The 24,013-nt window shown below is 55.3% G+C and overlaps 1 protein-coding gene across 1 annotated transcript in view; it reads left to right on the top strand.

The window, feature by feature from the left end:
* CDH23 (cadherin related 23) overlaps positions 1 to 24,013 on the top strand; it is a 427,421-nt gene that overhangs the window by 170,822 nt on the left and 232,586 nt on the right. The window contains exons 7-9 of the mRNA XM_037055825.1: positions 5,599 to 5,793; positions 9,515 to 9,643; positions 15,098 to 15,176. Of these exons, the coding sequence (XP_036911720.1) occupies positions 5,599 to 5,793; positions 9,515 to 9,643; positions 15,098 to 15,176 (403 nt within the window). The remainder of the gene's footprint in view (positions 1 to 5,598; positions 5,794 to 9,514; positions 9,644 to 15,097; positions 15,177 to 24,013) is intronic.

Raw genomic sequence — 24,013 nt, forward strand, 5'->3', positions numbered from 1 at the left:
AGAAACATTGATCAGTTGCCTCTCATACACCCCAAATTGGGACCTGGTCTGCAACCCAGGCATGTGCCCTGACCAGGAATTGAACCGGCAAGCCTTTGGTTTACTGGACGTCACCTAATCCACTGAGCCACACCAGTCAGGGCTGCATGCTGATCATTGCAGTGAGTGGTCTGCATATTTAAAAGAGACACTTAAAAAGAAGAAGGAGCCAGCACTCATTCATCCAGGTGGTTTTATTCTCCCCATTATTACCTCCTGTGCCCTTAACAGTCTAGGGTCAGTGACCAGGCACTTTGCTTTTTGTGGTCCAGCTGTGGACCTGAAAGGGGTGAAATCCCAGCAGGAGAGGGTAAGGGAGGGCCTGGGTCAAGGCTGCAGGGATGAGGAGGCTTTGCCTGGGGATGAATGCATTCTGGGGGGCCGGGGAGAGTAAGAAGCTGAGACCCATGGGAGCCAGTGGGGGCCAAGGGGGCACCCACACAGGGAAGGACAGAATAGATCTGGCTGCAGCACCACAGCCAGGGGGAGGAAATGGGGTCCCTGCCAGACCTATGAAGACCAGGGCAGGGGGACTCCCAGAGCCCATTATCTCTGTCTTTCTCCCTCACTATGCTTCATCCTTCTCGAGACGGACTCCTTCTGCCTGCCCATGGCCCTTCTGCCATCCTGCAACCTGTGGCTTCTGTGTGGCATCCACTGTCATGGCGCCCACACCAGCCCTAACCAAATAACAAGAATCTCCTTCTCCAGATTTCCACAGAAAATTGATTTAACTTCAAAAGCTCCATCTAATTGGACAATTAGAGTCAGGTGGTCACACCTGGACCAATCAGATGTGGCCTGGGTCTGAAGTTGCTTGGTACAAACATGGCCACCTAGATCTACCCCTTTGGGCAGAGTGAGCTATGGGTGTGAAGAGCTTCTTTACTTGGAAGGAGGCTGAATGGGGAGGCGGTGGCGGGCATCTCTGGGTAGGGTGACAAAAACTCCACACGAGCCGAAGCACCTGATCTCCAGTCACAGCTCTGCTCTTAGTCACCTTCAAGACCTAGAGAAAGGCACAAACCCTCTCTTCCCGTCTGTAAAATGGGGCAGCTGGATGGATAATCTTCCCAGCTCCTACTTTTAAGCCGTTCCCAAGTGGTGCGTGGTCAGGCCTGTCCGCTGTGTTTAGGAGCTTTCTTGCCCTCCAGCCCCCCACCCACTGACTCCTGCATCAGACCCCACCCCTCCTCTTACAGGCTCTCCAAACCCATATGGGAGGGTCTCCATGGGTTCTCCCACTTTGACCCTGTTGGCATCAACCGTGAACCAGTCAACTGAGATGTTCTCCTGAATTTTAAAATGCCCATTTGTCTAAGTTCATGGTGAAGAGATTGACTGTTTACACTGGTTCTGATCCCCCCCTGCCCTCTTTAAACAGGGCTCGTCTCAGGCTCCCTGTGATGGTATTTTATTACCATAATAATAATTTCAGCGACCATTTATTGAGTAGTATTCAATATTGCTGTGCGCCTGGCTCAGCAAGAAGCTTTTATTTTTTCCCACACCTTATCTTACATAACTTTTCTCACCCTAGGAGGTAAGCACTGTGGTTAGCTGCATTTTTGCATTTTCCTTTGTGTGAGGAAACTGAGGCCAAAAGAGTACAGTTAACAGCATACCTCTGGGGTCTCCAGCCAATGAGTGGAAAGGCGGGGACTCAAACTTGGAGTCCACGCTCTGAGCCACCAGGTTTTACTGCCCGTGGTGTGCCTGAACGCCAGGTGCACCTGGCGCCACGGAGGAAATCTGCTTGCGTGGACCTGTGAGCACATCTGCACATTGCCATGGAACAGCAGCTGGGTGCACGGAGGAGCCCCGGTGCGCACGCTGATTGATGACTGTCCCCTCACACCTCATTTCCCTGACAGAGCATGGCGCCCAGGACCTGAAATGCAGGAAGTCAGCATTCTCTTCTCTCCAATGGCTTGTCCCTTCTAAGAATATGAATGGCTCTTTGCCAGGCCTATTTAAAACATTTTCTAAGTTAGGCAGAAATTAAATGGGTTTGCACTGCAGGGCATGAAACATAAAAGCCAAGAAGGTCAGACACAGGACCATGCCTTCTTTTTTCCCTTTTCCTCTGTCTTCTTGGATCTTGCTCTTAAATCTGCTCAGGGACCCTTCACAGTGACCATGCAGTATGGACAGGCGAAACGTCCTCCCCTCCCCGAGGCAGGGGGCTGGAGCACTGGCTCCATGTGGGCTGTGTCGGAAGTGCTGTGAAACCAGATCATGTCCTTCCCTCTGATGGCAGGAACCTCAGGTCCCAATGGAGCGTTTTGTTCTGGAGCCTGGGGCTGACTCTGGCACTCACATGGCATGTGCATGCTGTGGCGGGGAGAGAACTGTGGGTTAGCTGAGAGTGCCATAAAGATCTAAGACCAGTGCCAGTGCTGTGGCACGGCAGGGTAGAAACTGGCATCACTGAGCCCGGTACTAGGGGAGTTCAGTCCTGGGCCTTGCACATGGTGGCTCTGGGGAAGTATTTGCAAGGTCCCTGTATCCATGAGGATCCCCCAGGAAATAGTGCATCTCAGTACTTCCAGTAAAGGCATTTCGGTGAAGAGACAGCAGCTGGGCGCTCAGAGGAGGGGTGGGCATGGCCAGGGGGCGTTAAGAGATGCTAAGATATCAGTCTACGGCCGTACCACCCTGAACGCGCCGGATCTCGTCTGATCTCGGAAGCTAGGCAGGGTCGGGCCTGGTTAGTACTTGGACGGGAGATGCTAAGGTATCAGAGACCAGCCACAGTGGGAAGCTCTTACTACCCCTGGGGCTGAAGGGGGAAGGAAAGGGGATAGTGCCGCCACAGGCCACCAAAAGCTGGGGCTAGGGAGGAGGGGCTGCTGGGCTGGAACTGGGGGGAGTAGGGAAGTAACACCCCAAACTGTTTCTCTTACTGACACCTCCCCAAACTCTGAGCTCTTACCAGCACCTTCATTGTCAGAAGCCAGCCAGCAAGGGAGCCTGGGAATGCAATGAGATCACCTTGGGATGGGCAAATGGTTGGGGAGGTGGAGGCAGAACAGGGTACTCAGTGGATCTGGGGGATCAGTGCACACAAGGAGTTCCCGGCACATTAAAACTCGCAGTGCTTCATGACACCACCCTGCCCTGCCTTTGAAGGTGTTCTTGTCTGCGGTCCTCTAGAAGGCATTCAGACAATAAAATCACAACTGTCACTTTTGAAGTACTTGTTATATGTTAGGAAGTTTGCAGTTACAAGCTCCTGTATGCTTCATATTTGATATTATTAACTTCACTGTGCAGAGAGGGGGTTAAGGGTCATTGAGACTAAGCAGCCCAAAGACGCACAGCAAGGCTGGGGTTCCAGCCGAGCTCTGTCCACCCCGGAAATCCTAGCACTGGTCCGCTCCGCCTCCTCGCGCACTTGGTTCTCTCCCAAGGGAAAGAAGGGTCTGCTCCCCAAGCCACAGCGCTGAGGAGGCGGACCTAGCGAAGGAGAGCGATTTCAGAAACCTGGAGGTGTGAGGGAGCCTGCTGGCTTGGAAAAGTACAAATGGCTCTACCTGCCAGGAAATATTAAACTGATAAGAACAGATAGTAGACATGATCTTAGCTAAAAGGCCAAGGAGCCATACCTGCCAGGAAATAAAATGTGAAGGTAGGAGACAGGGCCAGACCGTGAGGGCCTGCGTTCTGTTCAAAGGGGCACCTGGGGGTCGTGCAGGTTGCAGAGGAGAGGGGCCTCCCCTGTGCACCTCTGGTCCTCAGTGCTGGGCAGAGAATGGCCACTCCCACACTGAGCCTGACACTGGCCTGGTGGTGGAGAGAACCCACACACTCAGTCAGAAGCCATGGCAACTCCATGGCTTTTTCCCTGGGGCCCCTCTCCAGCCTGACTAGCGACCTGACTAAGGACGCCCTTGCCTCAAGCAGACAGTCCTGGAGTGGGGCTGTCCACTCCCAAGCCTGGTCCGCAAGGAAGAAGCTGCCCAGAGCAGTGAGGCAGGGCCTTGGTCTCGGCCAGCAGCATGGAGAGCGGGCAGTGATGGAGGTGCCCTTGTTGAGAAGAGGCCTGCCGGTGTCAGAAGGGACCCAGTCATTGTCCCAGTGCAAAACAATACAGAGGACCAGAAATACTGTGTCTCTGCCCTCAGGAAGCTTACAGCCGGCCCCACACTCCTGGCTCGTAGGCACCACCCCTGCTGGCAGTTGGCCTTAGTGTCACACGGAAGAGTTAGGGAAAGCACAGCCATCCATATTTTAGAGAAGTGTTTAGTATAGAGCTGGAGGTCAGGGGCTAGACCCGAATGGAGGCTTTCTGTCCCTGCCTAGCTCTTGTGACTTGGACAAGCCCCTTAACCCCTCTGAATCGCAGCTTCCCTTTCAAAGACAGGGCAATAGCTGCCTCCCAGAAAGCTGCGTGTCACAGGTGCAGCCCCGGACACAGGACCTGGCACCTAGCAATCAGTCAGTGAGAGCAGAGATTTTTACCCTTCGTCTCTGAGAAGGGCTTCATTAGATTGCCTATCCTCAGATGTGTCCAGAGCTCACTAAATTAGGAATTAATTAACCCATCCAACAGTTAGCAGGCACGGCTTGCCACCCAGGCATTGCGGCAGGCGCCACAGTGATGAAAGCTGACAGCTGGGCAGGGGATGCAAACAGATACTCAAAATATAATGTGCGGCATGCCCGCACAGATTCCTTCACGTCTTCATAACGGATATTTATTGACTGTCTGACACGGCCCGGCACTGTGCTAGGCAAGGCAGATAGAGCCCCCTGGCTTCTGTGGAGCACATGGCAATGAGGGAAAACAGGCACTGACCATGGAATTATAGAAATGTGGGAGACCCTGATTATAAACATGACGTGGGTGGGGTCTCGGTGGGGCAGGGGGCTGCCCTGCCCGGGGATCTGGAAGATGTCCGTGAGGAAGTTGCATTTAACCAGAGACCCCAAGTCAGAAGGCGGCAGGGGTCTGTACATGTTGTATGGCAGAGGGAGTCACAGAAGGCTCCTAGGATGTGGCAACATTTAAGCAGGCCATGTGGGTCCCTCTGACAACAGGCTGCCATGGCCCAGGGATGCTGTGTGTGTGTCCCACCCCAGGGAAAGCCAGGGAACCTCTGTGGTGCCAGGCCAAGCCCCCAGGGCCCCCGCCACATACCCATAGCCCACACATCCCAGCTCCCTGCCCTTGAAACCTTCCAACACGCAGACTGGCAGGTGTCCTCCAGAGCAGCCCAGGCCTGAGGCTCGGGCAGGTGGGGCGCGCTCAACAGAGGAAGCAAAACTGCCACGAAGCGGGGGTTTGGGGGCCGAAAGGCTCTCATCCAGAACTCCAGGATGAGCGGATCATCTTTGGAATTGGCACTGTTATAGCCACCAGGAGGCCATCAAAAAGAGAAAAAAAAATAGATACTGCATTTTAAATTCCTCTGAACCCTCTTAGAATAAAAATGACAAGGCCGCGGGTCCGGTTGGCTAGACGGATGTGGTTAACGGGCTTTGGGGGAATAGCCACTGATGAAGACAGCTGCTCCGAGCGCCACTCACCCTTTCATTTACTTTGCTTCACCCCAGAACACGCCAGTGGGGACGCCCATCTTCATCGTGAATGCCACAGACCCTGACCTGGGTGCAGGAGGCAGCGTCCTCTACTCCTTCCAGCCCCCCTCCCCATTCTTCGCCATCGACAGCGCCCGAGGCATCGTCACGGTGATCCAGGAGCTGGACTATGAGACCACGCAGGCCTACCAGCTCACGGTCAATGCCACGGTGAGTTGGCATGCTGAGGCCCCGGCGACCAGAGGTGGCCTCCTCCCTTCAAGGGGAGTGACAGAGCATCGTGCCCTGCTCCTCGGGGCTCTACAATAATGATGTTAGTGACAGCGGGAATAATAACGATGACAGCTGATGTTACTGAGGGCTCGTGCTCTGCCCCTGGTGCTGTGCCAAGCACTCAGATGGGCTGTCTCCATTAAACCTCACAAGAACCCTGTGTCATAAGTGTTACGAAGATACCTGGTGCACAGATGAGGAAACTGAGGGGCAGAGCCATTCAGGAACTTGCCCACAGTCACCGGCAGGTGGGCTCCGGCGCCTGCCTGGTAACCCCACAGGACAATTATAGTGTAGGCAATCTCTGTGCTGTCTGGGACACAGGATAGAGGTATAACCTCCGCAGTGTCCTGACACCACCCAACGTACTGGAGGCAGAGGGGCCTGGCCGCCACTCTAGAAAGCCGACACACAGGAGGGAGCTCCCATCTGCGCCGAGCGCCATGCTGGGCCCTGGGGAGTCCAGGACGAGTCAGTCGGGAGAGGCGGATGCGATGGAAATGTTTGCCCCATTTCGTGTCTCACACTGTTGACAATCACAGTGGTGAATAGTCGGGGAGCAAGAACCCGAAACCAGGTTGTCCGGTGCCCAGGCCGGTGCCCATGACCTGAGGCTCTGAGTCTCCAGAGCACCACAGCCATTTTCATTTGTCACCAGCTGTTTGCTAGGGGTTTGGGGACAGACAGCACACACCCTAAATCTGATCCTACCCCTGCATTCCCCTCTTTCTTGCCGCTGGCCACTGCCTCTGGGCACAGCTGGAGCCTTCAGCTGGTAACAAGGCGAGTACATTTGTTTACAAACTCAGGTCAAGGGTGAAACAAATTACCGGAGTCCTTCTTGACCAGGGCTGTCAAACTTATTTTCACCAGGGGTCACATCAGCCTCACAGTTGCCTTCAAAGGGCCCAGTGTAATTTTAAAACTGTATAAATGTAACTACTCCTTAACTAGGGGCAAGGAGGTCAGTGGTGCTGCTGGATAAAACAAGGTGGAAGGCCAGATTCGCCCGCGGGCCTTGTGTTTGCCACCTGTGCTCCAGACTGTCCGGGACCCATTTGCCTGAAACACAGCCTCTACCCCCTGGCTCCATGCCCCTGTGGCGGGGGCTGTTGGTAGTGCTGCAGGCTCCACTTGGCAGGTCACAGAGCCCAAATCTCTGGGAAAGACACACTGCATGAGTCGAGGGCCCAGATTTGAAATATGAGGTCCCCTAGGCTTGTTCAAGATGCAGTGGCCCCTGCAGAGTCACCGCAGATGACACCCTGCTTCTCCCCTGGTCAAGAGCTAGTTGTCTGGAGAAGGTGTGTGCTGATATCTGCAAAGCTGACTTCTGGGATTGGGGGCACGTGTGAGGCCAGAAGTGGCATTTTGCTCGTACCTGGGCCCTTCCACTCTCCCTGGCACCCACTTGTGGGTGGTGTCCTCCTACGACACCTGGGCCCAGAAACACGATGAACCTGTCCTGGTGGAATAACTTTCATACTCCATAAAAACGGCTCAGGGCAGGTGGGGGGAGACCAGAGAGGGCACAGGCATGGACCCGGGTGGTGGAGCCTGTCGGAAGGCCCGGGCTCAAGCTGGGCTGGTGAATACAGTGAAATTGCTGTTAATCTCCCAGCAATCAGGCCTTGAAGTGGTAGAACAGGAGGGGCACAGAACCGCCTTCGTCCTGCTGACTGCCCCTGATTCACAGGTCCCTTTCAGAGCTGGGGCTGTGCCCTTGGCCACTGGACATGTCCCCCAAGGAGATTTTCCTATGTGGCCTTGCAGGGATCAGTGTGGGCTCCAGCCACCACTGCCAGGGCAGGGGAGGGGGGGGGATGAGGACTCCCCTGGGAACAAGCTGCCGAGAGCCAAAGGCCCCAGAGCGACAGCTCTGATAAGGTGCCTGCCCTTCCAGATGTGCCCACTGCCATCCCCTTTCTCCAGCCAAGGAGTCCGGGGTGGGCTGGACATTGGCATCTCTGCAGGAGCAGGACCAAAGCCATAGTGTGGGATGGGGAGAGCAGGTGCCAGGCTGGACAAGACCAGCTGCCAACAAAAGCCTGGTAATGGCAACCCAGAGCCACTGCAGCCCCCGCCCGAGAGATCCAGGGACTTCCCGCCAGGCCTTCCCCTCTGGCCTTGGCTGCCTGGTGGTTGTTCAGGCCCCTGGCCGAGAGCTCTCACCATGGACAGTCCCCAAACCTGGCCGTGGACACCATGACTTTGGAACCTGGCAGGTTGCCTCCCCAGTGGCCCCTCTGCCCAGTGCCTCCTGCCTCCAAACCCTGCCCTCCACTGCTGCACCCACTCTTCAGCCCAAAGGCCCTTGCTCTCTCCCTGGCGGACCCTGAGGGCTCTTAAAACAACCAGCCCTTCCATCTCGAAGGGTCTGCAGCTCTGTCAGTGGAGGGCAGGAGCAGGCACTGGGTTTGTAAGGTGGGGCATGCCTTGCATTGTTCAGGTCACCCCAGGCAAGCCAAGGCAAGGCGAAGCCGAGGACAGTCACTCCTCAAACCCCAGACCGTTTACAAGCCCAAGGGTCCCTCATTCCCCTGAGCCCTCTCATCTCACAGAGGGCAGTTGAGACTTCCATGGGGAAGGGTCAGGGACTGAGCCTCTTATGCTAGTGGACCCCAAATCAAGAGAGTTAAGGGCAGATTTTTAGGTCATGAGGACCTGAGTTTGAGTCCTGGCTATATACTTACCAGCCATGTGACTCGGAACAAGTTACATGACCTTTCTGAGTCACTGTAAACTCATCTGATGAATGCACTCATAGTACCAACACAAGCAAGTGAGGCGCCTGCACGGTGCCTGGGATGTAACCAGATTCAGCGTGCAGTGGCTACTCTCGTTAACTATCGTTATTCAATAGTAGTGGGCTATTTAAGTGGGATGTGTATTTTAAGTTAATAAAATACGGGTTCCAGGTTTCCTTTCTTGGTGAGCTTCCATAGCACTAAATTTCCACCTAACTAGGAGGGTGCAAGTACTGCCTGCCAGGTCACAGGGGGATGGCCTGTGACCCCTCAGGATTCCTTCCCAGAGTCCCCCAAATGTCACAGGCTCTGGAGCTCCCCCTACTGGTCCTACTGGAAACATTACTTGATCAGTAAACCCAGAATGCAGAGCAGGGATACAGATCGCAGAGTAGCCTCTGGGGTCCAAGGGCCTTTCTTCTAAGGAGCCCCCATCCTCGTCATTCCTTCAATGACCGAGGGTGAAAGGGGGCAGGAAGTGAGAATGGAAGGGGCAGCGGCCCCCTGGCTGAGTCCAGCCATGATGGAACCAAGGACAGCACCATCTTTACCTGAAGCTGGTCATCCTACCCACCAGATATCAGGGAGTCAGGCCCAGTCTGGGCTGTGGGAAGGAGACAGAGCCCCACTCCAGCTCCATCTGTGACATTGGACGAACCACCCCTCACTGGGCCTTGGAGGCCGTTTGTGTTTTCTGCGCAGGTCAGAGATCAGCACGAGTTCTTTTTCTTAATGTCCATTGTGGGTTGTTGGGTTCTTGAACTTGCATGTACTGAAGCCCTTCCCTACTGGAGTGAGGGAGACCATGTGTGCGTGTGTGCACACGTGTTTGTGCACATGGATGTCATGTGTGCATATGTGCACGTCCACAGCATCACTTACCCTGAGGCTCTGTACTTTTGTTCTCTCAGGATCAAGACAAGACCAGGCCTCTGTCCACCCTGGCCAACTTGGCCATCATCATCACAGACGTCCAGGACATGGACCCCATCTTCATCAACCTGCCATACAGCACCAACATCTACGAGCACTCTCCTCCGGTAAGACCCTCCCGGCCCCGTGTGGCAGGCTCCTGCTTCCCCCCATCCCCACACATGGCAGTGACGGGTGTCCTAGCACCGGGAAGTGCCAACCCCCTCTTCACACAACAGTGCACCTCACTTCACCCCCGGAGGGCTCTGTGTGGCAAAGGACAAAGACTGGCTAGCACAAGGGTGGGGAGCAATGCAGAAAGGCTTATGTGGGTTGACGGGGACAACTTTGGAAAATCCAGCCTGGGCTGGACAGCAGACCTGGACACAGCCAGGCTCACCGAAACATCAGTGTGGCTCAGCCACGTCCCCCGAGGCCGACAGCTCAGTCTGCTTCTCTTGCCAACCAGCAGCGCTGGCTGAGATGGTGGCAGCTCAGGGCCCTCTCAGGCTGGGTTCTTCCCTGAGGGCTCAGTGCTCCTGCTGCCCCTCTCAACTGCTCAGGCTTTAGGTGCTTCAAGTCCAAGTTTTTAAGAGAGACACCTGATTAGCTGTACTGGTGATTTTGTGCCATGTCACAAGGTCATAGCTCACCAGCCCGCCTATGGACTGGCTGTCCGTGGGCCACGTGCCCACCTCTGGTTCAATCAGTTGTGAGTGGGTGTCTTCAAGAACCAAACGCGTGCCACTGCCCATCAGCTGTGGGCAGCCAAGTGACAACAGGCATCCCGGGCCTGGGAGCCATCTGTGCTTTCGAGCAAAATGGGATGAGACACCCGCTCTGGGCTGGTAAAGCAGAAGCAGGCAGCTTCTCTGGGCAGGCGAAAGCCCTGGACATACAGCTTGTGGAGCAGCTCTGGTGGGAAAAAATGTGCCCTTCCTTCTGAGAGGACTCTGTGGGCTTAGAGGAAGGACACATAGCTTTGAGAGCGAAGCGTGGCACCCACTGGAACAAGGGGGCATTCAGGGCCCACCCGCATGTCTGCACAGGCTTGCAGAACTGGGCACAGGTTATCGGCAGGCTTCCCTGGACCAGGCTGCAGACTGTGTCCCAGGCCACCAAGGCCAGGCAAGCCCAACCTCCACTTGGGAGACTCAATCTGCCCCCACTGTGGTACTGTGCCTCAGTCTCCAGGTGTGCGGGGCTAGCCACTTCCTTCCTGGGCTCAGATATGGACTGAAGGATCCAACAAGCAGGACACTTTTTGGCTACCTATGGCAGGTATCTGAGGCTGCTTTGAGGGTAGAAGAGGCATCTCGGTGTCCCCCACCCCAGCCTTCCCTTCTTGGTGGCCCACGGGCAGCAGAAGCTCCAGCCTTGGAGACTGAAGGCTGTCTCCCTCAAAACGTCTTCACTAAGCTCACATCTCTCAGCCCAGGGAGGCTTCCCCCGACCTTTCAGATGAGGCAGGCTCTCCCAACTGCCCTCTGCCCTTGGACACCCCATCTCAAGGCTCGGTGCTTCCGAACAGCCTGCTCTACCTCTCTTCTGGGACAAACTCAAAGTATGATGGTGTCTGCTGTGGGCATAGCACAACATGGGTGCTCAGGAAGTGTTTATGGAATGAGTGAGTGAATGAATGAATGAATGAACTAGAGAATCCCCTGGTCATACCAGCCCTCCCATCCTGGCCATCACCCCTCGTGCCTATTTACCAATCCAAAGACCACCCGTCTGACCACCTTTCTTAGAATTTTTCCCCCTGGCTTCATCCTCACCAGCCCACAGACACCATCCCTCTCACCTCAGCTCTGGCCGAACTGACTTTCCCGTGCTGCATAATTTACCACCAAATTACAGTCACACCTGTATGTTCACTGACATGTAAGTGGGTCACATTAGAGACCCCAGTAACCAAAATGCCTGAGTCTCCGGAGCATGTAACAGGCTTGCTGCGGGTCTCCCAGGGCTTCCTGCCCAGGACCAAATGCAGAGAAGATGGGCAAAGCCGACTGTTGACTGAAGCGAGGAAGTGACCGCAGCTGGGCAGCCAGAGGAACTTGGAGAAGGTCCTGCACAACCATGAACGCACCTTGGCCAAACCACACGGTCTTCAGACCACCACTTCCTCACTGGGAAACTGGGACTAGTGACGTCCGCAGTAGTGCCTCTCGAACCTGAGGGTTGAGCACGCTCAGGTGGAGCACTCAGCAAGTGCTGGCCCTGCAGACATTCAGTGACAGTGACCGTGAGTCAGCCAGTCATCAGTGATCCAGTCCAGTGAGGTTGGGGGTCCCATCTTCAGCTTCATCTCAGAGTCCCGATAGTCAGCCAGAGGGGTGTTGACAAGGTCAGGGTCCCCCGAGGCCCTTCAATTTATTTTTTCTGTCATTCCTATGTCATAGCCAAGTAATACCATTTCAGACCTGCAGATTTCTGAGTGTATCCATTCATTCATTCCATGTTCCATTCTTTTGTTCATAAACCAGATGTTTATCAAGCCCTTCCTGTGTGCAGGGCCCTGTGCTAAGCTGCACCCTCACCTCTCCAGATAATGCCACGGGCTCCTGCTAGGGTGACCCCCTAGACCAGCAAACAGGGACACTTGCTCCCCTTATCTCCTGCTCCCCCGATGCTCTGCTTCTTAACATCTGCTATGTTCCCTCTTAGGCTCAGGGATCTCGATATCTTTGCCTTGCCAGGGTTGCCCCTTTGGCCCCACCAGGACACTGAAGCCTTCCTTCCTTGCTAAGGTGGGGGTTTGAGGCTCTCCCGGGCACTGGCCTGGCTCCCCGAGTGCCACAGAATCACGTCTGTGTGCATACATCTCGGCCTTTCCTCGCATCTCCACATGGCGGGGGGGCGGGGAGCTCCCCGGTGTCTGCCCCTCTTGCCCAGCTCTTTTCCTGCAGGCCAATCCCGTACACCCAAGCCTGGTCTTTCCAGGCTTCTGATTGGTTTCTGCGCCTTGATGCAGGCTCTCCATGCCCCTTCACAGTGCAGAACCCTGATTTGACACAGTACTTCCCAGGCCGGGCCAGGGCTGAGGAGCATTGCAGCCCGTTCAGCCTCCCGGGTGGGAGGACCCAGGCATCCCCAGCTCCAGCCTTGCCTCTGTGGGCCGGGCCTCCATTCGGACTCTGGCCTATTCTCCCTCACTCCCCCTCTTTATCTGCGGCTCCCAGCGTGTATGCCTCTCTCTATCAGAGTATCAGGCCAGCACGCCTCATCTAAAGTGTATATATTACCTAATAAAATCCTTCTTATTTAGGATTATTGCATCAAATTTTAATTTCCTCACTCGAGCAGCGGCATGTCAGCCTACCCGTCAGTGAAGGACCGATAGAAGGTGAAAAGAGTGGATAAACTGCACAAATTACTGCCAGCTGATGCCTATCAGCCCTTTGACTGGAATTGACTGGAATTAAGAACTGAGAAATAGGATTTTCTGCCTCAGAATCTGCTGTGGCAGCTCCTGTCGGAAGTCCCCTTCAGCCCCTGCCGGCCTGCCCCCAAGGACACCTCCCACTCCTGAAACAAACTGCACACCCACCTTTCAAGCCCCTAATCCTGTTGTGGAAACGGGGAAGGGGGCGGGGAGGGTGGTCCCAGCTGAGCTGGGAGGGCGGGAGGTGCGCCAGGACTCCCAGGCCATGCAGATCCCAGGTGGCTTCCGGCCTCAGCTGCTCTTCCGGCCATTTCCTTCAGAGGGAGGGGGCCTCAGGAAGAAGCAGAGACACGCACTCCTTCCAGAGAAGCCCCAGCTTCTCTGGACTTTGGCCTGATGTCCCTGCTGGTACCCAGCCTCATAGGCTTGGCTGCCTATGAGGTCATACCTCACCCACCCTTCGCCTTGGCACACCCGCCTAGCCCCGCCCCAACATTGCCCTCCACTCCCTGGTCACCCGCACCCCATCTTGTGACTTTAAGCAAGTCCCTGAGCCCTCCGAGCGTGTCTCCTCAGTTATACTCTGACCAAAGAGGCTGTGAAGAGAAAGTGAGAGAGCCTAGGTTGCATGCCCAGCACGGTGCTTGGCACACAGTAGCTGCTCAACAAATGCTGGCTCTCCCTCAGAAAACATCTTACCTCTAGGATGGGGATTATTAAACTGGCGTGCTGGGCAGTCTGAGCTTGCTAGAATTGTTTGGAATGTCACATGCATTCTGGGAAGAGGCACCCCAGCGTCTCTCGGGTGCTCCCAGCGGAGCCTGGATTCCAGCGAATGGCATTAGTCACTTTTACAGCATTTGCTGTGTGCCTGGCGCCCTTCCAAGCACTTTACATGCATCAGTTGCTAAGGGGTGAGAACTATTGTTATACCATTTTATAGATGGGGAAAGCAAGGCAGCTAGAGATTACATAGCTCAAAGGATTCAAACCCAGGCAGTCTGGCAATAGAGTCAACCTGAACCCCTTGCTGTGCCGCCCTTCCCACCACAAGGAGTCGGGCCCCGCAGGCCTGTGTTCTTTTAGCCTTTCTAGGAGGGGCCTGTTTCCCAAGAGGCCTCCTCCTCGCAGCGTGGGCTCCTGTGAAGAGAAGGAGCCCGTGTCAGGGTGAACCCCATCTCCTGAGCCTGCCCACCAGCTCCCTGTGCCACGCCCCAGTGTACCCAGAGCTGGGCTCCCTCTGTGAGAGGCAGGGAGGCAGAGTGCCCCCAGTAAGGGGCCCAGCCCCGGGTCAGGCAGAGGCCTCACTTCCTCACCTCCTCGTCTTTGGAAGTAAGTTTCAGTATATTGAAAATGTAATCTGAAACAGCAGCTGTGGGTTCCCCAGAGCCCCCATTTCTCCCTGTTAATTCCTTCTTATAACATTTCCAGTCTTTGTGCCTACACTTGTATTAAAAGCTCAGAGTTTTATTAAAAATGGATTTATTTACCCAAAAAGAGATGAAATCCCAAACTTTGTCAGGAGCCTTGTAGATCTGACTTTGTGGAAGCTCGGGTGCCTTGAGGAGAATGAATGGGGCCTGGGACAGAGCCCTCTGAGGGAGGAGCTGCCGGTTGAAGCGCTGCATGGTTCATGGGGCCTTGGTGGCCTCCAGGGCCGCCAGTCACCCCTGGAGATACTCGCTTTCAGGATTGATGATGCTTTCATTTGTGGAATAATTGATGTTCTCCTTTACTTAGGTCCTGGTGAAGGCAAAGTCCCAGGGTTTTTGCTATTATTCCTATTTAGGTGGGGCAAACGGAGACCAGAGAGGTACAGTGATCTTCCTGAGGTCACAGAGCAATTCGATGGGTGATTGAGATAGAGATTTGTACCCCTACTGGCTGCTCCTACAGCAGCTCTTCCTTCCTGCGTGGTTCAACCAAATGGTGGGAGATGGGGAGGGTGCGTGAATATATCAGCAAAACTGGGCCTCTCCAGAGGGCACAAGTGTTTGCCTGGGGGCCTCGGTGTCCGTCCCGGGGATGAGGCCGGCAGCGGAGGCCTGAGCACTCAGCACCTGCTTCCTTGGCTGGCCTTGCAGCAGGGCATCCACCTGGGGGAGAAGCCGCAGGCTCCAGGACAACTAGAAGGAAGAGAGCAGCAGCCAGGAGGGTGGGCAAGCAAACTCAAGTCCCTCCTCTCTCCACCCAGGGCACAACTGTGCGCGTCATCACTGCCATCGACCAGGATAAAGGTCAACCCCGGGGGATTGGCTACACCATCGTCTCAGGTAAGGCCTAAGCTAGCCCTGGCCCGTCGCCACCATCAAAAAGAGCCACTGCAAGAGTGTCGGGCTCTGTGGGGCCGAGGAGAGGCCCATGGGTGTGGGGGACAATGATATGAGGGGACCTGCTCCCAGGGACAGCTCTGTCCAGAGGACCCGGGAACGGGAGTGACTGCATGAAGCAGGAAGGAGCAAGGGCAGAGGAGAGGAGTGTGAGTTGAGGCTAAGATATCTGGGGCTGCTTGTGTGATGCTGGGAAGCAGGAGCATGTGCCCCTGTCCAAGGCCTGGGGCATCTGGGCACCTGGGGGCTCTGAACTTGGATCATTGGTGACTCCCCTCTCACCTCCCATGGTGCTCTGGGTTCCCTTTGTTTTTCTTGCTTGATGAAAAAGTAGCAGTTTTGACATTTTAGAATGAATAGAACTGCAACTTTGGCGGGTTTCATGTTCTTTTCACATTTCTGGCCATTGGAAATGTCTGTGAGGCCTGAAACTGAGCGGGGAAGGCACACCTCTCCCACCCCGGTCTCTTGGTTGAGCAGAATAATGACCAACTACAGGGAAAGTCCTAAATGGTGTTTCAGCACAGAGACTGACTGAAGTCGCAGCTCCATTTGACTGTCCAGGGCTGGGTGACTTTGTGGCATGGAGCTGAGACATCGATGAGAAGCTGGTTCGGTCCCTGTCCTCCTGCCCCCACCCACACATGGCTTCCCTCCCCTGCCCCCAGTCAGGGAAGGGTTGGCCTGGAGCATCTGGGCCGGCCAGCCTGATGGCCAAGATGATGGAAGGCCACCAGGCCAGAGTCCACCCCACCGCCCCTCTCTCCCATACCCCCAAGGGTAGGGAATGGCATTTCAAGGGCATTTTCTCCCCAAACTCAAAAGAAGCCAAGGCGTAGTGATCAAGAACACTGAGCCTGTTTCTGGGGTGGGCCTCTACACCTCAGCGTCTCATCTGTTAAGTGGAAGCAATGAGAGGGACAACCTCCCTCGAGTTGTCCCAAAGTCAGAAGACAACACATGTAAGGGCTTAATTAATGTGTGTGAAGTATTCCATGTTAGATGTTACTATTACTGCTCACAGCTAGCAATACTGTTGGGAAGCTGGGGATTTGCTGGTGGGAGGGAGACCCCTTACATCCTTGGAAATGCAGGAAACTGGGGGAATTGTGGGCTCATGCGACCCGTAGCTGCCAGCATGCCTACCACTGTGCCTCTAGGCTCAGGGTACCCGGGGCCCAGAGCAAATGCCAGCCCCGCCCACATGCAGAGCGGCAGCTGCATGGGCTTGGGCCTCTGCTCCCCACTCTGTTCCCTCTTCTGCTCTCCCACTCTGATACCAGCAGAGAGTAAACCCCAACGTGAACTTCTGGAATGAATGAGTAAGTGAATGCTACCCCGGGATAGTGGGTTTTCAAATTCTAGTAAGCCCAGGAATTGTTGGGGGCTCTTACCAAAAACGCAGAGTCCTTGGCACTGCCGGATTCTCATTCTGTGGGACTGGGGCGGTGGCCAGGCACACACGGTCCTTTCTCACTGTGCCCCCGGCAGTTCAGATGCAGGTGGGCCTTAGGCCAGGATGGGGGCCAGCCAGCCCTAGGAAGGAGGCCACTCTGCAGGAGTCAGAGTCCCCTGCGAACTGGAGCCCTCTTCTGGTGGGCGGAGGAGGAGGGTGGCCCCAGCTGCCACTGGTCTCCATGAATTTTTCAGATGAGACTGGGCTTGTTCAGGGTGGTATGGCCATAGACTCCATGCATTTTTCAAACTAGGAAGTAAAGCAAGTGCCTCCTGGTGACAAGGATCTTATGCTGGAAATTGGAGGGAAAACACCAGTGAACCCTCAGGATGATGGAGTCGGAGCCAGAATGAGGTAGCAGCAGTGAAAGGGACATCTGGCTGAGGAGGGGATTGTTTCCTCATCTCACTGCCTTCCGGCTGGGGAGCCAGGGCTTGGTCTGAGGTCGTGGCCAGACTGGAGATTCCTGCAGTGATTCTGGGAGGCCGTCCTGCAGGGCACTGGCCAATTTCAGGTCCCTGCTGAGTGCCAGGTTGAATGCCTCAGAGCCCCAGGTCCTCTCTAGCTGTCAAAGATGGCCACAGCCCGCCCTGGCCTGTGTGGCTCTGTTGGTTGGAGCATTATCCTGTAGACCAAAGGTGGGGGTTAGATTCCCAGTCAGGACACATACTTAGGTTGTGGGTTCAATCCTTGGTCAGGGAGCATAAGGGAAGCAACCAATCAATTGTGCTCTCTCACATCAATGTTTCTCTCTGTCTCTCTCTCTAAAATCAATAAACATATTTTTTAAAAAAATTTTTTAAATAAAAAATGGCCCAAACCATCTCCTCCTTCTTACCCTCTTAAAGGGAGGAGCCACTGAGACCCTGGAGGCTGAGCTGGACTAGGCGCTTAGAATCAGGACAGTTGCCCAGGGCAGCATCCTGTGAGTTTCCAGGGACTTACTCTCCTGGGCCCAGTCCCCAGCACAAACAACGGGATGGGAAGGGAGACTCAGAATGTGAGACTATAGGTAGGGCATGTGTGTGAGGGTGGGGGCAGGAGGCAGAAACTTCTGGAAGTCCTGGAGCACTTATCATAGCTTTGTGGGATTCCCACTGCCAGCACAGATGTGCCTTGGGGGTTTTGGAAAGGATGACAAATGGGTTTCCTCTCACATGCCAGCTTTGATTGATTGGTAATGGCTGTCTGAAGAGGACCATGCAGCCAGGCAGGTTCAGCACTGTATTCAGTGGGCAGGACCTGCTATGGGTGCAGAGGGAGAGGGGCCAAACCTGTGCCACATGCTGGCCATTCCTGGTAAGATAGCGCTTGGATCACAGTCAACAGGGTGGCCTCTGTGTCCTTGTGTTTGTCACTACTTGGTCCCACCCAAACCCTTTCAGACCGCTTGAGGAAAGGGCAGTCAGTCCTTCTCTTTTTTCTCCCTGCCCATCCTGAGCCCCGGCTCACCTGGTTGCCCACCCCCGCCCATTCCTGCCTGTCCTTCTCTGGTCCTGGACTGTCATGGTCCCCCTGCGAGCTGGCCTTTGGATGAGACTATGGAGCAGGGGGCAGAGGCCCCAGGGAGCAGGTGAACTACAGGCTGGGCCTTGGCCTCGTCTCCACTTCCCTCGGTCACCACAGACACGGCTGTAAAGAATACTGTCTGCCAAGGGTCTGGCCTCACACACCTGCGTCTTTGGGGACATTAAGTCCCAGCCCTTTCCTGGGAGGTTTGGCCAGTTCCTGTTTGGCTTGAAGCAGAAGGAAGGAATGCCCACAAGGGCACCTTCATGCTGACTGCCCCGAGCTAGGCCTGAGTGCCCTGCGGGGCCTGTTCCAGCCTTAGGTGCTCTGGGACCCTTTTCCTTGGAAAGAATCGAAGGCCTCAGGGGCTCCCAGAGCCAGATTCGAGTTCTTAGGGCTGCTGTGGGTGACCAAGTCTCCAGCTGCTTCCAGAGCCTGGGCAGGGGCGGCTTAGTTTGCATGTGGATGGGTGCAGGCCCACATCCACAGTGATCCATGCACACGGCTAACCCGCCCGGCTCCCCGAGGCCTCGTCCCCTCAGTGCTGTTTATCAGCCCCGCAGCTGGGGGATTTATGTCCGCACGCTGGTGCTTTCCCCATTACTAATGACCCCTCTGTTTTGCCAGGAACAAAGAGGCCTTCAGAGGTAAGTTATGGCTTCATTGCCATCAATTTGTTCTCAGCCTCTTGTGGCCAAACTGAGACTGAAGAATGACAAAGCTCTTTCCCATAGAGCACCTGGCAGGGGCCCCATCCTCTCCCTGGGCCTCTGCCTGTCCTGCCACTCTCCAAGGGCACCACTTCCTCAGGGCCCAGCCAGAACAGGGCTCGGTGGCCTCCCGTCCCCAACAGCCAGCCCAGCCTGTGGTCTGAGTGGACCCCTTCCTCCGCCAAACAAACAGCCCTGCCTCGAGACGCAGCCGCACCGCACTTCGCCGCAGAGCACTGGACTTAGCGTCCAGAGCTGTGGGTCTGAGGCCCAGCTCCGCCGCCCACAGGAGTGTGTCTGAGCAAGGCGCTCGACCCCTCTTAGTGCCATAATTCTCACCCAGCGAACAGGGTTAATAGTCCCCATGGCAGATAAGACCGTGCCGGAGGGACTCTAAAGGGCCATAAAATGTTAAGCATTGTTGATCACCAAGGATCACCTCGCCTACCGAGGCCAGGCATCTTTGGGCGTCGTGTTCACTCATTTCCTCCTTCACTCATTTAGGCGGAGAAGTGGCTGAGGGCTCTAGGAGCACTGTCCGGGGAGGCGACCGCCAGCTGTGCTGGCCACTGTGGTTGCTGTTGAGCACTGGGCAGGTCTGGATTGAGATGAGCTGGGAATGTCACCCACAGGAGTTTGAAGACTTAGGAAACAGATTATAAAACATTTCATTAAAAACGTCTTGCACTGATGACATGTTGAAATGATCTTTTAGATATACTGCACTAAATATAACATGTTATTAAAATTAATTCACCGTTTTATTTTTTCTTTTAACGTGGCTTCTAGAGGACGTAAAATGACACCTGTGGCTCACATCCTGTTTCCACAGGCAGCTCCATCCCTGACTTAGACTGGCTTGGCCTGCCCTCTGCCATTGGCCAGCTGTGCAACCCGAGCGTCAGTGTTCCAGCCCAGAAAGGGAGGGGACAATAGCTGGTGCCTCACAGGGACACTGTAAGGATTCAGTGGACCAGGCTGTGTCGGCACTTAGAAGAGTGCCCAAATTTACAGTAATTGCTCAACAAGTGGGGACCCTGGTGTCCACCCACAGCAGAGTGAGCGTCTTCTCTGGGCCAACACCCGCACCAGCGTCCTGAGGGCTGGGGAGGGAGGGGCACTGCTCGGCCTCAGCACCTTGCAGTGCGGCAGAGGAGGCAGGCTGTAATGCCCTGGTGGATGGGGCACTGCAAAGAGAAGCGTGGGCTGTGTTGATAGTTGTTGACTTAGAGTCATGCTCCCCAGGAGCATTAGGCTGTTCTCTCTACTTCTGTGTGTGCTCGAAAGTATCTGTAAGAGAAGTGAGAATTCATGGGAGGAGGTGCCTCCCCCAGTCATCACAGAGGGCAGGGGAGACGCACAGAGCATCTAAGCCAACCCGCCAACTGGTGAGCTGGGACGAGCCGGGAGTGGTGGAGGGAGGGTCTGTTTGTCGGCAGAAGTAACCGCGTACACCAAAATCCGGGAGTAGGAGAGAGCATGGCACGTTCATGGATCTGCAGCGGTTCAGCGAGGACGGGCGCAGCACTCATGGGAAGCCGGGGACAGAGGAGGCCACAAAGGGAGGTGGGGCCAGGCCCTACAGGCTGTGGAATGAACGCCCAGCTCAGACAGTGCCTGGCCTAGCCCTGAGGGCAGCAGGGAGGGGATGTGGTCAGAGGAGCTGGCGTGAAGCTCCCTGTGGTCGCACCGGAGCCAGCGTGTTGCAGGAGGGCAGGAGGGAGCAAGGAGGCTGCACTTGGTGTCCCGTCCCCACTGGCATCACCATGGGGGACCAGAGACAGAGCCTATGGAGAGTGGGGAGGCCAGGCAGACAGGATGTCACTGGTGGGACAGGCAAGGGAGGAGCCCAGAAGGGACCCTTGGCGGAGATGCCCTTAAAGCCCACTTGGTCAGGACAGCTGCTCAACTTAACTTGCGGCTGTGAGTTGTTTCAGAAAGGCCGCCTCTGTCCTTAGCAAAACGACCCTGAGTGAGTCATTGAAACTTTAGAAGCATCAGTGTCCCCATCTTTTAACTAGGGCCACGGGTCCCGTTTTCACAGAGTTGGGAAAATAAAAGTCATTGAAACCGTTACATGAAGTGTGCGGCCCTAGGTGAGTGTCTACCCAGGCGGGTGCACAGGAAGCCCTCAGCATTGCTGGCCATTCTCCCTCCTGCCTTCGGCCCATCGGTACGAAATCAGGCGTGTGTCCTGCTGTCAGAAGTCCATATTGCTGACCACGGCCCCTCTTCCATGTGGCCAAGCCAGGCTCACCCAGGGGGCCAGGAGCCCTGGTTGCAGGCTCTCTTGGTCAGCCCCAGGGGTGCCACAGCCCAGGATTCCATCCGCCATCATCCTCCTACAAGCACAGGGCTTTTCATCTGTCCCCAGTCACCTGCACAGGGACCCTGCCTCCCAGAGACTGTGCAGCAGCAGCATCACCTGGGCACCTGTCAGACCCACGACTCCGCAGGTGCCACCCAAAGCCCCGGAGTCAGACACTCGGGAGTGGGGCTTAGAAGATGGCGCTGCCCACAACGAGCCCTCCAGGTGGTTCTGATGCGAAATCCTTTCCCTGTGATGGCGACGCTGTCACTTCCCACAGATGCTAGACTGAGGAATTCTGTCACCCAGTTCCCCTCCTCTCTCAGTCGACACTCCGGACTCCTCTCTGGGGCCAGAAGGGCCCTTGCCGCCAGGGGTGGAGGGTTTGGTGAACAAGCCCACACTAGCCCCCCCTTCGTGCTGCCCGACAGTTCCTGTGACGTCACCCCACTGGCCTCTTTGCCGACTTATGAGGCCTGACCTCTCCCGTGAGCCAAGCCGTGCAGCCCCCATCCCATCCCCATCTGACCCCACTCCCTGGCCTTCTCTGCACCATCCCCGGGGGCGGGGGGAGGAAGGAGCCCCTTTATAGAGCGCCTCTGTGTGCCAGGCGCCGGCTGAACACATTTCTCCCCACAGAAGTGTCCAAGGGGAACAGTTACTCCCTTTTGCAGAAAAGGAAGGCATGACTCAGAGGGTTTACACAGACTGGCCAAGGGTCACAGCTACCAAGCAGAAGAGCAGGGATTTGAACCCACACCTCTCTGGCTCCAAAACACACCCCGTCCATGACAACAACAGTTAACAAACTGCGGTCCCTGGACCAGCAGCATCGGTGTCACCTGGGAATTACTAGAAAAGCAAAACTTTGCACCCTACCCTCAACCTACTGGTGGAGTCCAGGTGATGCTGACACTGTGGCCTGGGGACCACACTTTCAGAAACGCTGGTCTGGAAGAACATGTGTTCTTAACGGGCAGTGGGGGGGGCTCACTCTCCAGGGGGCAGAAACTGGTTCTGAAGAGTGAGAAATATCTTACTCTTCTTACTTAGAAGTATCTTGCTTACTTAGAAATATCTTACTTTACACTTTTATGTGTAAAGCATAGATAAACACACAGATAAGTTCTACCTGTGGTGTTGAACTTCCAGGCGGGTGGTGGGGAGTGGTCAGGGAAGTGTCTCAAAGTGGTGGGGGGAGGGCATAGTGAAGAAAAGGCAGAGGATAAAGGCAGGTGGGCAGTATCCAGGCCACGGTGCCTCACTCCCTCCCTGAAAGTGGTACTGTCATCGCTGCCAGCCCCCGGGGACCCTGCCTGGCTCTGTGAGTGAAGGACAAAGCCCCCTCCTGCCGCTTTCTGGGTTTTACTTTCTCACCTCCAAGTGAGGCAGTTCCTTGAAAGTGCACTGAGTGCTTTGAAGTAAAGGTTGCGTGTGTGAAGGTGCATGTGTGTATGTGTGTGAGTGTGTAAGGAGAGGAGAATAGTCAGATACAGTCAGACTTGCACAACACGCCCCCACACATACCAATAACTGAATCGGGCCCTTGGCCGTGGCCCGGTGGGGGGCAGCTATCGTAGGAGACCATCGTTCGAAACACATCAAAGCCCTCGTGATTAAGATGCTTGGCATTTTTCTTCCCCTGGAGGAGCGAAAACTCAGGGGAAAGCAGACATGCTTTAGCTATCTGCATTGCACACCAGAGCTCTTGGGGGATCTCACAGTGGGTGTCCAGAAGCCCCAGAAGCCTCAGGGCACCTGGCCAGGTACGGGGGGAATGGCCCACCTGGCTAGAGCCCAGAGGTGGCCAGGGAGCGATGGAGGGCAGATAGGGTGCAGTGGTGGGGCCTGTTGGTGGTGGGGCCCGTTGGTGGGGGGCACAGAAGGCGAAAGAAGTGGGTTCTTGAGCGGGGCTGGTGCTGGGAAGGGAGAACACAGGTCATCAGAAGTTCATCTCACGGGAGTTCGGGATGACTGGAAGAGACGGCACTGGAATGAGGGCAGTCTGCGGACAGGCCAGGGGACCCTTCTGGGGGCAGGGTACAGGGGTCTAGGTGGAGACGGACAGGAGGAAAGTCGGCAGGCTCTGGTGATGCACTGAAAATAGAAAGGAGGAGACCAAGAAGCATCTAACTTTTTTAAATTTTTTTTATTTATCTTTAGAGGGGAAGGGAAGGAGAGAGGGAGAGAAATATCAAGGTATGGTTGCCTCTTATGCATCCCCTGCTGGGAACTGGCCCGCAACCCAGGCATGTGCCCTGACTGGGAATCGAACCGCAATATTGTGGTTCACAGGCCCGCGCTCAATGCACTGAGCCACACCAGCCAGGGCAAGAAGCATCTAACTTTTGAATCTAGGTTTCTGGGGTCCTGGTGGTAGCCGGGTCAGAAAGGGACATATTCATAAGGAAAGCCAGTTTATTTATACCTGTGACTGCCTAGGCTCATGTGAGCACATGTGCCAGAATTTCCCAGTCCCATACCAAGGCAGACATCACTAACTGATCCCAGCACACTTTCCCTCTGAGCCTGGACAGCTGCCAAGCCCCTCTTACCCAGCCCTCCAGCTGCCACTAGCAGTTGACAGGCCTTCTCTTCAGAGGGCCTGTATGTGTCCAAGGTTTATCCCATTACATGCCATGGCTCTCTTCTTTCCAAAATATCTAGGGACGATGCCTCTGGAGGGCTTTTCAAATTTAATTATACAAATACACTGGCATGTTATTTAGGTTGTCTCCCACCACCATACCTAAACAAAAGTGAAATATCACACCAACACTACATTCCTTGTGATGAA

Source organism: Sturnira hondurensis, unplaced genomic scaffold, assembly GCF_014824575.4.
Source record: "Sturnira hondurensis isolate 20B ecotype Veracruz unplaced genomic scaffold, ASM1482457v3 Scaffold0008761, whole genome shotgun sequence".
Lineage (NCBI taxonomy): Eukaryota > Metazoa > Chordata > Mammalia > Chiroptera > Phyllostomidae > Sturnira > Sturnira hondurensis.